This window comes from Sinocyclocheilus rhinocerous, unplaced genomic scaffold (assembly GCF_001515625.1).
Source record: "Sinocyclocheilus rhinocerous isolate Xijiao unplaced genomic scaffold, SAMN03320098_v1.1 scaffold528, whole genome shotgun sequence".
Lineage (NCBI taxonomy): Eukaryota > Metazoa > Chordata > Actinopteri > Cypriniformes > Cyprinidae > Sinocyclocheilus > Sinocyclocheilus rhinocerous.
In genome coordinates this window covers 210894-227765 of record NW_015634004.1, presented here as the reverse complement: position 1 = coordinate 227765, position 16872 = coordinate 210894, and the positions used below count along the sequence as shown (strand labels likewise).

The following is a 16872-nucleotide window of genomic DNA, read 5'->3' as shown; positions in this document are numbered from 1 at the left end:
GTGTTTGAGAGAGGCGGGGCATAGAGGACCTACAATAATGTACAGTATTTGAAAAATAATGTGTTTTTTGAACATTAAAGCATGTCAACATATTCTGTGACACCAAATACACAAAATAATGATCTTTAAAATAGCATCATATGACCCCTTTAAGAAAACATTTATGTTGCTAGAATATCCTAAATCGTTCACTTATGAACTGCAAAAACATGTTCTTAATCTTAATGTTTCTGTCTTGTTCTGCAGAATATCTTTACAACAAGAAAAATTAGTTTGAGTTGCAAAATTTTGTAAGACAGTATTGATACAGTATATGAGTATGCATCAATAATGATGATTTTAATTGTTTTGCAGTTGAGATTTTAATATTTGAAGGATTTTAATTCTGTTTTAACATCATAAATAAACCCTTTAAACCTCACTATGTTTAGATAAAAAAGTTAGATTAAAAAATAAAAAGTAAGAAAAAGAAACATTTATTTTTACAAGATATGTTGTTAAAAAACAAATGTCTAACAACTTACTGCTTCTCTTTTTTTTTCTTGCAAGTCTGAGTTTATATCTTCCATTTCAGACATTTTTCTTGCAATTCTGAGAAAAAAAATCAGAACTGCGAGAGACAAACACAGAATTGTGAGATATAAACTCAGAATTCTGACATTCTGTTTCTTTTTTTCCCCTTTATGGAATAATAAAAAAAAGTAATTGTGATTTTTAATCTCACAATTCTAACTTTTTCTCGCAATTGCAAGTCTATATTTCACAATTCTGATTTTCTCTGATTTAGAAGTGGAAGTCAGAATTGTGAGATGTTAATTAAAAATTATGAGAAAAATAGTCCTGTGGCGGAAACAAGCTTCCATAAAAACAAGACTAAATGACATAAATTACAGACTAAGAAAAGTTTTTTGTTGTTGTTGTTTTGCACCGTGTGAGGAAAAATCAGACAACTGAAACGTAACCTCTCATTCCCTATGTAGGCAGTATGTATAACAAGGCAGCTCACTAGGTTTAAAAAAAAGAGACACAAAGACATAAAAAAGTTGTAGTTGTCTCTGTCTGCCATTAGAGGAGTTTGAGAGATATTAGGTGTGGCTTTGGAGACATTTCATCACCTTAGTGACTAAAAAACCCTGGTTGTGTGTAGACCCTCTGTTGTTGAGGCTCCGCCCCTCTCTGTGGAATGGCAGGTCAGACACGGGGAACAGAGTGGGCTCTGTGTAAGAAGCGCAGGAGCGTTTGGGCCGCTGTTTGCTGAAGTGTGCTGTACCTGTATGAGGTGGATTGGAATGGGCTCGGATAGGAGGTTCTTTATGTTCTCTGGGCCCCACAGATACTCTGTGAATCTGTAAGACTATTTCAACTGGATCAGTTTTCTAAATGACATTTGAGTAACAAATAATTAATTGAGCACAGATTTGATTTCATTGAATAATACTGATTGATTTGGAATATATTGCTAAAATGCAAATGCAAATTGTCTGGATGTGGGTAATTTGCCATGCAATTCATTCATTCATTCATTCATTCATTTTATAATTTTACACTTATTTTACTTAAATTATATTTACATAAATACATTTTATTTATGCTTTTTAATTATTATTTATTACATTTTATTTTATTTATTTTTTATACTTTTCATTCATTCATTCATTTATTTATTTTTAAAATTCAGGTTATATGCCAGCAGCTAGTTCTCAAACCATCAAGATCCAAATAATGAAGATGGTAGATAATTTGTTCTGTAATTTACCAAAATTGGGTAATAAAAACTGGTTTGGACTTGACTGAAATTATGTAAATCTGCAAAACAACATTTTCCTTCTGAGGAAAAAACAAATCCCATAAACATAGAGCTTTTGTAAGTATTTTGTCTGATAAATTGTCACAGAGTGTGAATTTAGCAAGCTAAAGTTTACAGGTGCATCTCAATAAATTAGAATGTCGTGGAAAAGTTCATTTATTTCAGTAATTCAACTCAAATTGTGAAACTCGTCACCATATTCTAATTTGTTGGTGGGTTTTTGTTAAATGTGAGCCAAAATCATCACAATTAAAAGAACCAAAGACTTAAACTACTTCAGTCTGTGTGCATTGCATTTATTTAATACACGAGTTTCACAATTTGAGTTGAATTACTGAAATAAATGAACTTTTCCACGACATTCTAATTTATTGAGATGCACCATAACAGTGAATTATCATAAGATCTGACAATACAAGACCACAATATTAACAGTTGTGAATGTACTACACTGTTTATTGCAAATATTTGCTGAAGAATAGCTCAGTAGAAGTCTCATCCAGTTTTCTTCACTGGTGGTTTATGACTCTGTCCAGAAATGATAATATAAACTAGGGCTGCACAATTAATCATATTTCTAATCGCGATTACAATTATGGATGCCACAATTACGTAATCGTTCAAAGCGGCAATTAATCGTTCAAAGTCCACTTATGTTATTCTGCGTGCTTAAGATGCGTTTTTTTTCTTTCTACATGCCATCTTAAGGGTTTTTCCCATTATTTTAATTTTAGTTTGAATAACATTATAATACCATTCATATTTTTACTTTTTTATAATTTAAAGAAGAAACCAATCCGATGTTTAGTTGACATTTGAGGCTTAATACTATAGAAAAGCACTAAAAGTTTTTCAGTTAGTGTTTTCAGCTTGTTTATTTTCATATAAAAATGGCATGCAGTTGCATAAAAAAAATTGTATAAACATCATTCAATGTAAATTGTGATAATCGTAATTAATAATCGCAATTACAATTTCAAGGGAATAATCGACAATTATGATTTTTGTCATAATCGTGCAGCCCTAATATAAACAGAGAGAAAAACTGGTTTTGGCAAACGACGTTGTTGTCAAGCAGCTTTACATCAGTCATAAACGTCTGAAGGCTTTTTCCACATGAATCACAGACAATGTTCATTGAAAACCCATAATGATCAACCACTAACCTGAATGATCTTGTGGGGAACGTGTCCTTCTCAGTGTCTATGGTAGTTGCGGCCCTGCCTGAGCTCAACCACTATGGCGAACAGACAGTGTTGGGGAGTAACTAGTTACATGTAACGGAATTACGTAAAAGTAATCAAAAAGTAATCAAATGTAATCAGTTACATTACTTTTATAAAGTAATTGAAAAGTTACACTACTTATTACATTTTAAGTACGGTAACTTGTAATCTGTAACCTATTACATTTCCAAAGTAACCTTCCCAACACTGCGAACAGAAAGGTGGGATGTGAGAGTCTGATGTGAATGGTGCTGGGTAATGTCAAGTTTCTAATGACAAATGTTATTTGACCGAGAGAACAGAGTAAACAAGTTTTGCAGTGCAAAAAGATGAGAAAGAACATGTTAAAAGAAAACATCTCTTCTGAAGTGAATGTTTTGTTTTGTTTTTTGTTTTGTTTTGTTTTGTGTTTTGTTTTGTCCAATCCCACAATGTGTTTAATACTTACATCCTAGTTAGGCCTCTCAGTAATGGTAATTACATTAATTATAATATATTATTTGAAGTATTTTATTTTGTTTTGTTTTGCTGAAGAAAGCCCACAATTTACTTAAATCCTAATTACACCCCTAAGTAATAGTAAACAAAATTTCTAAAATGCACAATTGAATTTATAAATTATGTGTAAAAAATAATGGCTTGTTTTTTTCTTTGTCTCTTTGCAGTTTGCCGGTTAGCCTGCCACAGGAAGTGTGAGGTTAAGGTAAGAAACAAAGCATGCTTGATTTGTTATATTAGACACTTGAAAAAGTTTCTTTTTAACAGGTTTTGCATATAAATGAATGTCTGTAACACTGAAATTGTGTTGTGAGAGACTGAGAACAAGGTTGTGAGCCTTCAGAACTTCCCTAAATGGTTGTGTTGCTTGTACAGGTTAGGATCCTTTTGTCAAATCCACCATCACATTTCAGTCTGGAAACCAAACAAATCTTATCACAGAGGACATTTTTTTCCTTGATAGTGGACAAGCCCCTCTGGTAGAGGAAGGGTATTGGCTCACTCTGGAATCTAAAAAAAAACAACTGCATGCTGTCCCAGGACATGTTTGGCTTGGCCAACTCGTTCCTTGTTCTAGAATATCCTTCCTAAAATTAAGCCCCTCAACCTTTCCTGTATGATAGTCCCATTTTGAAGGGTGTTTTGAGAGTGGAAAAAGATTCTGCACACTAAGAAAAAAAGATTCTTTCAAGAACTGTTCACCGAAAGGTTCTTTAGAGAACCCAAAATGGTTCTTCTATGGCATCACTGAAAAAAAAAAAAAAAACACTTTTGGAACAATTACTTTTAAGAGGTACCTTAAAATGCAGCCTATGTAGGCAGCTCACTAGATTTTGGAACAGAGCCGCTGATTACTCCTCTCCATCATCTCTGAGCTCCATATGGCAGCTATTATTGTGTATATTGGTAATGTGTGTGTGTGCTACCTACTGCTGTGCCACTTTTTTGCACCCACAGGAAATTCCAGAGGTGCGAAGGGGTGCTTGTTTCTTTGGAGCTCCGAGTTTGCTTTGCAGATCAGTGTTCACTGGCGTTCAGAAACGCTTGAGCATTTTGCTGTGTGGTTTGTAGAAACGACAGGATGTCTTGCAGGGATGTGTTCTCTTTGAGATCAAGGAAAAAAGAAAAAAGAAAAAAAAAGCAGCAGGATGGGTTTTTTGTTTGATAGATTGCGTCTGATTTGGGAGGACAGCTATGACACCCTGAAGCTCCCTTGATTAAACTGCGATTAAGGCTAAAAAAATGCTCCAGATCTGTTTAGAGACGTGTAACAACTTCCCTGGCCAGAATCACTGAGGAATTTCCGACCAAATCATCCAAGAATGGATGCAATTAGTTTCCTGTCATTAGATAAAAGATGAAAATGACAATGAGTGATGCAGAGCTTGCCTTCGGATTCCTCCCGTTTTTATTACAGAAATTACTTAAAAGTCAATGTGAAAAGCTGTATGAACTGCAAAAAGAACCCTGCAAAGTAAAGAAACCTCTCTTCTGAAACTGTAAATAAAAAGTTTTTTATTTTATTTTTTATTTTATTTTATTTTATTTTATTTTATTTTATTTTATTTTATTTTATTTTATTTTATTTTATTTTATTTAATTTTATTTTATTTTATTTTATTTTATTCCAATTAAGCCTCCCCAATGTGCTATTTGAACTGATTTTATTCACCACTTAAGCTCCGAATGTACGTCCTCATTAGACCCCTGAGTAATAGTAAAAAGAACGTCTTTTTTTTAAATTAAAGATTATACTTGTATTGACTTTTAAAAAAAAATTGTCCCAGTAAGTCTAGGATTGTGCATTATAAAAATGAATAGGGTAAATTTTAATTTCATGACATCCCAATACAAATCCAAGCAATTTATATAATTCAAGCCCTTGTCAGATGGACATTTTCCACACCGACATGCTATTCCATAAATCTCCACGTCCATATTTAGATAAGATGTGGCTGCTGTCTAACCTCTGCCACAAAAAACAAATGCTCAGACCATTTGCACTGTCCAGACTTGGCGGCTAACTGGCTCTGCTCTGAGAAATGTTGGAAGAAACAAGACAAATGGCACATGAACACAAATATGACATTGCTAACAGACACATGCTAAAGAATCCTCCACCTAAAATACACATAATGACTAGAATGTTGACCAGAAACATTGATATTTAGTTGTTTAATTTTTTTTTTGTCTTGTTTTCCAGTAAAAACATCTAAAATGCCATCAGTCAAGATAAATTTACTTGAGAAACAACATTGCTTAGAATATTAGGACTTATTTTCATAGTTTTTTAGTTGTTTTGAACTTAAAATACAGTATCTGACAGTTGCAGTAAGACAAAATACACTCATACACACAAAATACAGTCTTATTCTGTGTTGCTTCTCATGTCAGTGTATCTATTTGAAGGATTTTTAGATATTTTTACTGGAAAAGTAGATAAAAATACTTGTTAAGAATGGGTCTTTTGGCAGCTAAGGGAGCTGGGACAAATTTCAACCTGAAGAATGACTCGCATCATAAATGTGTCTTAGATAACAGAAAGTTGTGCAGGTCAGACAGCTCCAATCACAACAAATCCACCTTCTCCAACGTCTCTTCTTCTCTCATTACGATTGCTCATTTCTGTCGACAGCTTAGCCTGGTTTCACAAGTGGTCGGAAATGACTGCAGCGGTTCACAGCGGGTTCATTGCACACGGGCTTGGACAAGTTTAGGCACGTCCGCGAGACTGGACTTGATTTGAATTCCAAAGGCTGGAAAATTAAGTTACAGTCTCTAGGTGATTGTAAATATAGGCAAGTGAGGTTAAGTGGGAGAGTAAATGAATCATTAGACTCAAAGGCCAGCCATGAGCTGTAGAGAGCTAATGTGAGACACCGGTGGCAAGCACGTGTGTCCGGTGCCAGTTCACTGCAGGGAGAGTCAGCATGCTGAAGAGGGCAGTTACTGGAAATGCCAGAGGAAATCAGTGTGAATTAAAAGGTGTGAGAAAACATCTAGTCAAAGATGTCAGATGTGGCTTTATTGTGTAGCCTGACACGTTTCTTAAAGGTGAAATGTTTCATTCCTGTGTACAATTGGTGTCATGGGAATTGCAAAAATAATGACTCGTGGTGGGGATTTTGATTCATCTCAGTGAGGCATTGAATCAATCACTGAGCTTTATTCAGTGTCTCAAATCTTCAATCAGTTCAACAAAAATATTTGTTTGTTTATTAATTTAGTTACGCTTCATTGATTTGTTTAGCAACTTTTTTTCTTCAGGTTTCTTCTTGAAATGAGCCTTTGTTCAGTGACTCAAATATTTGGAATCAATTAACCAAAAAGATGTATTCATTTTAGTTACCTTTTCTGTAGGTTTTTGCATTTCAGTGAGTTGCATCTTTTGAATCAGTTCACTAATACGATTTGTTGAATTACCTTCTCCTCAGTTTTTCTTTTTTTTTTTGTGCATGTTATGAATGACTCAAACCATTCGCTCACCATTCAGTGAGTTAAATCTTTTGAATCAGTTCGTTAATAAGATTTGTTCATTGATTCGCTTGGTTACCTTTTCTGCAGGTTTCTTGTGTTGAGTGAGTCAATGATTAATTCAATCAACTTTGTTCAGTGACTCAAATCTTTTGAATCAGTTCACGTTAATTATTTAGTTATCTTGTCTGTAGGTTTCTTGTGTTATGAAAAGATGTATTCATTTTAGTTACCTTTTCTGTAGGTTTTTGCATTTCAGTGAGTTGAATCTTTTGTATCAGTTCACTAATAAGATTTGTTGATTGATTTGTTGAATTACCTTCTCCTCATTTTTATTTTTTTTGCACATGTTATGAATGAGTCAAACCATTCACTCACCATTCAGTGAGTTGAATCTTTTGAATCAGTTCATTAATAAAATTTGTTCATTCGCTTGGTTACCTTTTCTGCAGGTTTCTTGTGTTGATTGAGTCAATAATTGATTCAATCAACTTTGTTCAGTGACTCAAATCTTTTGAATCAGTTCACGTTAATTATTTAGTTATCTTGTCTGTAGGTTTCTTGTGTTATGAATGAGTCAATAAATCATTCGCTAAACTTTATTCTAATAGGAGAAAGTGTTCTTTAGAAAAATATACACATCAGCTTTAACTTGGGTCTCTGAAATGCTTGTTTATGTTGGCAATGAGAAATATGATCACTATGTGTAAGAAAAACTTCCTACTCAACCTATGGAGCTGCAGCTGCAAATACCCTAGATTGCCTTTGTACCAACCAGGAGATAAAGCTATTAGTCATTTTGGTCTATTGAACTATACATCCGTATTTGGTAATATATGATGGCTATAGAAGGTCTATGCTCTGATGTCGTTGTTTGCGTTCCAACTGGTCTTTCCAGATCCTTTGAATACTATATATAGAGTCTGAAATGTCTTTGCCTCCTACTTACTCTGAATGTCTTTGAACACACATAGCTAAATCATGGCTTCATGTTAGTAACATATGTGGACTGGCAGTTGGCCATTTTAAAAAATAAAGGTTCTTTATTGGCATCAATGGTTCCATGTAGAACCTTGAACATCCATGGAATCTTTTCATTCAACAAAAGGTTCTTTATAGTGGAAAAAAGTTCTTTAAATTATGGAAATGTTCTTCATGCTAAGAAAAGTGGTTCTTTTAAGAACTGTTCACTGAAAGGTTCTTTTGGGAAACCCAAAAATGTACTTCCATGCCATAGTTGCGAAAAACCATTTTGGAACCTTTTGAAATCTTTGTTTTTAAGAATATACAGTCAGTTGTATCTTTCAGATCAGCTACTTTTATTGTGGTAACATTTTGAAGGGAATCGTGGTGAGCAGTTGACATGTCTACAGTTGCAAGCAAAAGTTTGTGAACCCTTTGGAATTAAATGGATTCCCACTGATTACTCGTAACATGTGGTCTGATCTTCACCTAAGTCACAATTATAGACAAATACAATCTGACTAAACTAACAAGACAGAGTAATGAAGCTGGAAAAAAGTAAGTGCACCCTCGAATTTACTAACTTATGCATCCTTTTTCTTGCAACTTTTGATGGTACTTTGGCGTTCGACAAACCCCCTTGAGCATTGAGGTTATTAGCACAACAGTAGTGCTAAAATGAGCGTTAAGATGCATTGGCCAAGTATTTGTGTCTACTTTAACGCAGACAATGCTTTTGACTTGTGCGTTGGGTTTTGGGTTAAGGACTTTGCTGGACGGGAACAGCGTGAGTAATGTTTAGTTCAGCTCCTAGGGAGTCAATGTGAGAAAATGAACTACCTCTGACCACCATAAATCACCTTTTTCTTAAACAGCTAAGCATTCTTTTTCTTTCCCACTTTTTAAAAAAACCTTTTAAGATCATAGCACATTGTTAGTCCTGGCGTGAGTCTCTGAAAACACAGCATTGTCTTTTACGACGCTTCACCTCATTTCCTCATCTCAATGTTTCTTGGTTTCAGCTGGAGGACTGACCGGCTGCTAGCAAGAGACTTATAACCTTACCGTGTTTATTTTTTTAGCCACTCGAGTGCAATTTTGCTCCTGAATTGGTCAGATGGGCTGGAGTTGTGATAGGAGCCAACGGCTTCCTGGATTTGGCTGCTCGGGAGCATGTTTTTCCATCTCAAACAACCTCTAGTTCTCACTGTGCTGACCCTAAAGAGCTTTTAAAGGTGTAAAGGTCTCAATTGAGGACAAATAGAGGAACTAAGTGCGGACAGAACAATTATGGGTCCTCTTCCAAAATCTGCGTCCCCTGCTAGCCAAGAAGTATACACTGGGTGACTCAGACCTGGGTTTGGTCGTGGGGAGCTGGTCCGGGGTGTTTTCCCCTTGAACAGGAAAAGCGGCGCTCCACCCCATCCGTTGAACACTGGTGTGAATCCCATATGGTTCCTGCCTGAGCTGCACATGTGCATGGATGAGTTCCTCTCGCTTATTTAGCAGGTGCATTGCCAGATTTGTGACTCGTGTCCTTGATATGTTTAAACAAAGTGCACTGACAGCAATGATTTTCCATCATCTCTTTCCTTGCTCACAGCTGTCCATTGTTCTGTGGCTTTCAGCTGGGGCATCCATTATGACAAAGCCAGTGATTGGATTTTTCAGCACAACTAATTAACCGAAAACAGAACAGTTAGGATGTTATTACCAGTTTAAGTTAAAACGAGACCACCCCTACAAGTGTCTGTGATTACAACATTACATTATCATAATCATTAATCATTTCATTATCATGATTAAACAGAATTATAGAAATTCTACATTGATTAAAAAAAAAAAAAACTGAGCTGGTATTGGATCAGATTGGTATCGACAGATACTCAGAATTTTCGGGATCGGTTCTGAAAAAAATGGTATTGTTGCATCCCTAGATCTTATTAATGCCACCACAGGATTTGAGTTAAATTGGCTACACCAAGTTGAATTAGAAGTTAAATTGAAATGACAGAAAGAGGAATTTACTGAATTGCAATTCAAATAAGATCAACACAGGTAATGCATTCTGAAAAATAAAGTGTTCTTCTACCCTGATCCACAAAAAATAATTAATTAAATTTGATGAAATATTTAAATCAAAATTTTGTTTGTTTAATCATATTTAATATTTTAAACAAGTTAAAAATCTATCTGTTCAAATCTAAATGCTTTTTAAATTTATTTTAACATTTAAGTTTTAAAGTTTAAACTTATTTGAATGTCAAGCCAACATTCAGCATTTGCTTTTCTAGTTAAAAATGTAGTTGCGTACATTTTATTTTAATTCAGTTTAATTAAAGTTGCAATTCTGAATCCTGTTAAATTCAATTCAAATTCAAGAATTTAAAGTGAATTCCTGATTCAGTTCTGAATAATGCAGAGTGTCACCTGGCAGAGTAATGTATGTGGTTCATTTGTCTTATAATATTATGCATATAATGTTGTGTATGTGAGGAAGAGGAAGATAGATTATATGCAAGTGTATGTATATGAGTGTGTATATATTATCTGCTAAAAGTAAGCGTATGTGCTCATGAAGTTTCAAGTCTGATTGAGGTGTGGTTGACAGGAAGTGTGTGTGTTCTGGGCTTCTGAACAGCAGGATCTCCTGTACACACACTCTCCTCCCCATAACATTTTACGGCACTGCTAAAGCGGTTGTTTAGTACCAAAATACACTGCCACGCATTCGGAAATTAAGGAATAGGACTTTTATCATCAGTTAAATATCGTTCTACAAACTCTCTGGTACCAGGTAAGGGTAGTGCTGCTGTTTAACAGAGACTTTAGACATTTGATAAAGATTTACTTGCGCACTATAGGTTTTGCCATTCTTATTTCTCACATTAGGTTTTGTAATGATTACAGGATGATTCCTATGGAGTTCAGCGTTAGTATTTAGCAAATTCTCTACCGGTTGACACATTTCTATACCGCCTAGTCTTACTCTGTGACCCATTTTTACTAGAGATGCACCGATTGCAATTTTCTTGGCTGATTCCGATTTCCGATTTTTTGTTAGTGTGATCTGCCGATACTGATTTTTTTCCGATTTTCTTTCTAAGAACTATAATTGACAGCATATACAAACAAAAATCTACTTTTCTTCAACGCAAAGTTTTATTTTCATAAACAAATACAAAAATTGCAAACAACAGCACAAATAAATGCAATAGAATAAAGAGAGCTATGAAAGTTTTTCAGGTTAAGTAAGTTTTAAAATTTTTTATTTCTGTAGTCTTCATTGTAAAAATTAAATACAGATGAATGCTTACCATTAAAGTTTTAAAACGTATGCAGTCAAGAGCAGAAAGTGATTTTCTTTGTCTTTTGTTCTTGGATTAAGCCGCTGCCCGTTGGTAACAAAACGGATCGGCTCGGAATCGGAAAGAAGTGAGACTGATCGGCCGGTTCACCGATCCGGGCCGATCATGAGGAAAATCGTCCGATTCCGATCCCTGGCCGATCGATCGGTGCATCTCTAATTTTTACAATGGCTTTGTTAATGCTGAACACATGCCGAGTATTTTCTAGCTGTGTTTTTAGCTAGCTGCTATACGAGCCTGTGGCCATGGAGTAAGCCGCGGAGTGTCATGCCTCATTTGGATACGGTCCGGCAGCAATTTTATTTTAGAAGCCAAATGAACGGCTAGCGTAGCACACACTAAATGTAACTTATTTTGCAATAATAAAACAAACTAAGCTTTAAATGTGAAACATAATGGCATGTAACACTAACAGGTCTTTGCTTTTGCTTTTTTTTAGAAGTGGTTTGCTGTTTCTTACCCCTAGTCAGCTTATGCCGCTAGAACGCAGTCCATCGCTTCATATGCAAGCACAGAAGGGTTGCAAGCTGCACCCTGGCAGGGCCTTTCAGCATCATTTCATATCCAATGGTCTGTCTCCCGTTCTGGGGACTTACTTCAGAGAGACTAGTTTGTCATTAAGGATGATTTATGTCTGGTATGTAATAGAGATGTTTTGGGTAAAGTGGTTGTATAGCGCTGTGGGGTGCTGCTAGACTCTGGGTTTGGCATGGAGATGAGCTTGGCAGAAGGACATGACCCCCACTTTCAGAAATTGCTAAATTGACCCCCTCTACTTTTTGGGACATAGTCATTATATTTGAAAAGGTTTATTTCTCTTGAGTGCGGTCCAAAATAATAATGACTTACATTTTATGAAAAATGTGAGCGATGATTGCCTGTACCAAACTTGCTGCTGCAATTACTAGCGTGTACTGGGTGGTTGCCAGGATGTTCTTCAAGATGTTCTAAAGTTTTCTACTACTCCCAGACGCAGAGGGCAAAGCGAGAGGGTTTCATCCCTGAGACTCCACTGCTTTCCTCTTGTTTGCTCTTGAGTCCCTCCTCTCTGGCTCAGCTCCCAGCCTTTGATTCTCATCTGTATTTCTCAGGTTTTGCACGTCCTCAGCACTGCGGAGCGGCTCCAGCCTCCTTCTGCTGAAAACAATGCCTTCACACGGGCTTCTTGATTTTAGGGTGTGCCCATCGACTATAATTGAGCCGTTCACATCCAGCTCTCTTCTGATGTTCTGATCCTGCACATCAACAAGCCTTTGTGTCTCTAATTATGGAAGGTAAACAGATTGTGAAGTCAATGACAGATTGAAGCATTTGATGTTCAGTGCTGTTGACGAGTGAGGCGTCTCTTGAAGGAAGTGAACTCCCATGTGCTCTTTGGGACAGGAATAAGATTTCCGGAGATTTATAGAGAGAAATTGAACGAGATTGAAGCCGAGCAGTTATGATAGTGGCCATTCGACAGGGAAGTAGATGAGTGAGAATATTATATAATGATTCAAAGCATATGAACCCAAAGTCTTGATTACTTGACTAATGCAATGTTTGATTAAATTAAAGGTCATAGGTCATGCACTGTATATAGCTTTGAAAGAAACAACTTTGTTTTCACAAAGCAGTGTCCTGACTATCGCAATGATTTTAATGTACTTTTGAGAACATATATTTAGACTAGTTTTATTTGCATTTAAAGTAAATTCATTTGATTCATTTTTGTGAATCAGTGCAAACTGTCCATTTTAATGAATCGATTCAAAAGTCTGATTCATTATGCATCATTACTCCAAAGTGTTATTGCTACATTGGTAATTTATTAAAATGTCACTAAAAGCATAAACTAAAAGCATAACTTACTGACAAAAAACACCAGAGCTTGCATCATATCACATGTTTAGTTATGAACGCGTCCAGATGGGATATGCTGGTTTAAATAGAGCACAGAGTACTGCAGTCTTATTGATGGCTGAAAGCATGAAAAATCTGAAAAATCAATTTCAACTGAAAAAAAAAACATGTAAGAAAAAATATATAATATAAAAAAAAAAATAAAGAAAAATATATTATATCATGGATAAACGTGGTGTTTTTGGATGGACTTGGTGATGTCTGTCTTAACAGGGAATTTGTTTTGAATATTGTGTGTGGTTTTAGCTTTAAGAGAATGTGATCTCACAGTGTTTCATGATTTCAACTCTCTCTCATCTACAGTATTATGTGTGCTATATATGAACTTGAGACGTCATGTATACATTTATATAGAGATTATGATGGTACACAAGCTTTGACCCCTGCACCCCTTTGCCACGGGACACGATGAATGAGTTGTCTGGATAATGAAAGTAAATTTGTGTGGATTATATGGGATTCTGTAACAGTTATTTGAGTAAAATGAGATTCAGGTTCTGAATTTTGAGCAGAAATATTTAGCAGGAACTGCAGCTCTTAGTCTATCACTATCACTATTTATTATTAAAATAATAAAAATATTATAAATTAATAAATAATAATGAAATAAAAGATTACATATGGCATTTATTGCTTGTTGTTAGTTTGTTAGCAAATGCATGAACAAAAGAGACATTATTGTAAAGTGTTACCTATTAATCGCTTCAAAATTGCTATATTTGTCTCGTTATGATTTTATAATCTCAGTATGATTTTGTTTGACACTCTAATCAACTGTGCTTTTGAACTGAAATGAGATTGTTCCACGTGAGTTCTTTTGTTCATTTTTCATTTTTTGGTGCCTTTAAAATATACAGTACTTAATGAAGCACACTTTAGCTCCAAAGGCAATCGCTCACTGTTTGAGAGGACATGCAAAGAGAAGGTGAGCACACTGAGGGTGTTGCACACTTCTGAGCATCACATGCACCCTAGAGTAGGGCTGTGCGATTTGGGGGAAAATATCAAATTGCGACAGGCTTTGCGATTAGGAAATCGCAACGTCTCAAATCGCGATTTCGATTCGATTTCGATTAATCGCACAGCCCTACCCTAGAGGTTCATTTGTTCTGGTTAAGTGTTTTCATACAGATTGCGTCTACAATCCCAGCATAAGCCAAAAAGCGTGAGTCTGTCTGGGCATTACCAGTCAGACGGTGGCGTGTGATTACTCATCATTCATGATTTATGTGTTCCTCTTCCTACTCAATTCTCAGCGCTGCAGGCATAGATACAGTTGGGAAAACAAACAGCAACACCCAAACTGGTTGAGATGGAGTAATCAAGACAGTATTGAAAATATGTAAACAGCAGGCCAAGTGAGAAGCAGCAAGAGCCATTAGTCCCTGGAGGAAGAGCAGATAGAGGAGAAGAGAATACACATGCTGGAAACACAGAGAGACACAAATGATATGTTTTATTAGAAACAGATTGTATCGTGACATTGCCACTGCCATGAGGGATATTAGTATGCATTATGAGTTGCTCTGTTGGGTGGAGTTCAGGCGGGTGTGTGTCTGAACAGTACACAATTATTGTACAAACTGGGGTAAGAGGATTTTTAAAAACTTATTTAATAAAAAAATTCTTTCTCGATTTAACTCATTCACCAGACTCTGCACAGCGTGTTTGTATAAATTCTATCTAAATCTATCTATCTATCTATCTATCTATCTATCTATCGTCAATTTAACTCATTCACCAAACTCTGCACAGCGTGTTTGTATGATATCCATCCATCCATCCATCCATCAATTTAACTCATTCACCAAACTCTGCACAGCGTGTTTGTATGATATCCATCCATCCATCCATCCATCCATCAATTTAACTCATTCACCAAACTCTGCACAGCGTGTTTGTATGATATCCATCCATCCATCCATCCATCCATCCGCTAAAAACCTGTTGTCTGTTTTTGTGTGAGTTTTGAAGCCGAATGTTTGTCTATGAGGGGTCACTCCAAATGTTTCGTTTGATCAGAACCTGCTTTATTTGATTGTGTTTTTATCAGCCTGGCTCTTGTTTGCATACGGAGGGCAATAAAGTGTGAGCGACTGAGCGTGTGAGAGAACAAGATCTCACTGAATCATCAAAATGTCCACAGCGTGTTTGTATGATATCCATCCATCCATCCATCCATCAATTTAACTCATTCACCAAACTCTGCACAGCGTGTTTGTATGATATCCATCCATCCATCCATTTAACTCATTCACCAAACTCTGCACAGCGTGTTTGTATGACATCCATCCATCCATCCATCCATCCATCCAAAACCTGTTGTCTGTTTTTGTGTGAGTTTTGAAGCCAAATGTTTGTCTATGAGGGGTCACTCCAAATGTTTCGTTTGATCAGAACCTGCTTTATTTGATTATGTGTTTTTATCAGCCTGGCTCTTGTTTGCATACGGAGGGCAATAAAGTGTGAGCGATTGAGCGTGTGAGAGAACAAGATCTCACTGAATCATCAAAATGTGCTTGACTCCACTGCAGCTGGAAACACTACAGCTGAGTCCACACTGCAGAACTTTCAGACCTTCAGGATTATAGCATGTCAGCTATGAGGTATGTGTCAGAAGCCTTTTAAACTCTTTCTTTAGTAACAAGATGCAGCAAGCTGGTAGTATTTAGAGAGAATGGAGAGTGTTTATTTAGTACCACACGACCAGAGCCAGTCATATTAGTTTCGATGATTCCCATGCAATGTTTGCATAGAACAATGCTTGTGAACCATGAGATGGAAGGCATCATGCACACGCATTTGTATTAGGGGTAAATGAGTACTGACGGAAGACAGTGATGTTATTTGGGTAGTTTAGCCATGTTTTCAACATGCTTCTCTTTGTTTTTAAATGATCTTTCTCACCATCTTTTCTGATTGTTGCTCACCAAAGTGGCATTTAGAAAAAAGTACAGTAATATTGTGGAATATTATTGCAATTTAAAATAAATTAGATTTTTTTTTTAATGTAATTTATTCCTTTGATGCAAAGCTGAATTTTCAGCATCATTACTCCAGTCTTCAGTGTCACATGATATTTCAGAAATCATTCTAATATGTGACCTGGGACCTCAAAATCTGTCATAAGTCGCTGGGGCATATTTGTAGCAATAGCCAATTAACAATACATTGTATGGGTCAAAATTACCAATTTTTCTTTTATGCCAAAAATCATTAGGATATTAAGTAAAGATCATGTTCCATGAAGATACTCCTACTGTAAATATATCAAAACTTAATTTTTGATTAGTAATATGCATTGCTATGGACTTCATTTGGACAACTTTAAAGGTGATTTTCTCAATATTTGGATTTGTTTGCACCCTCAGATTCCAGATTTTCAAATAGTTGTATCTCGGCCAAATAGGGTATTGTCCTATCCTAACAAACCATATATCAATGGAAAGCTTATTTATTCAGCTTTCAGATGATGTATAAATCTTCATTTAAAAAAAAAAAAGACCCTTATGGCTAGTTTTGTTGTGCAGGGTCACATATGATGATTTGGAGCTCATTTCTTTTTATTATCAAATCAAATTTTTTTTTTTTTACAGAAAGTTTAAAATAACAGCATTTAGCATTTTTTTTTTTT

General features: G+C 35.7%; 1 protein-coding gene across 1 annotated transcript in view; it reads left to right on the top strand.

The window, feature by feature from the left end:
* LOC107744820 (tensin-1-like) overlaps positions 1–16872 on the top strand; it is a 267547-nt gene that overhangs the window by 123686 nt on the left and 126989 nt on the right. The window contains exon 3 of the mRNA XM_016558643.1: positions 3699–3736. Coding sequence (XP_016414129.1) covers positions 3699–3736 — 38 coding nt within the window. The remainder of the gene's footprint in view (positions 1–3698; positions 3737–16872) is intronic.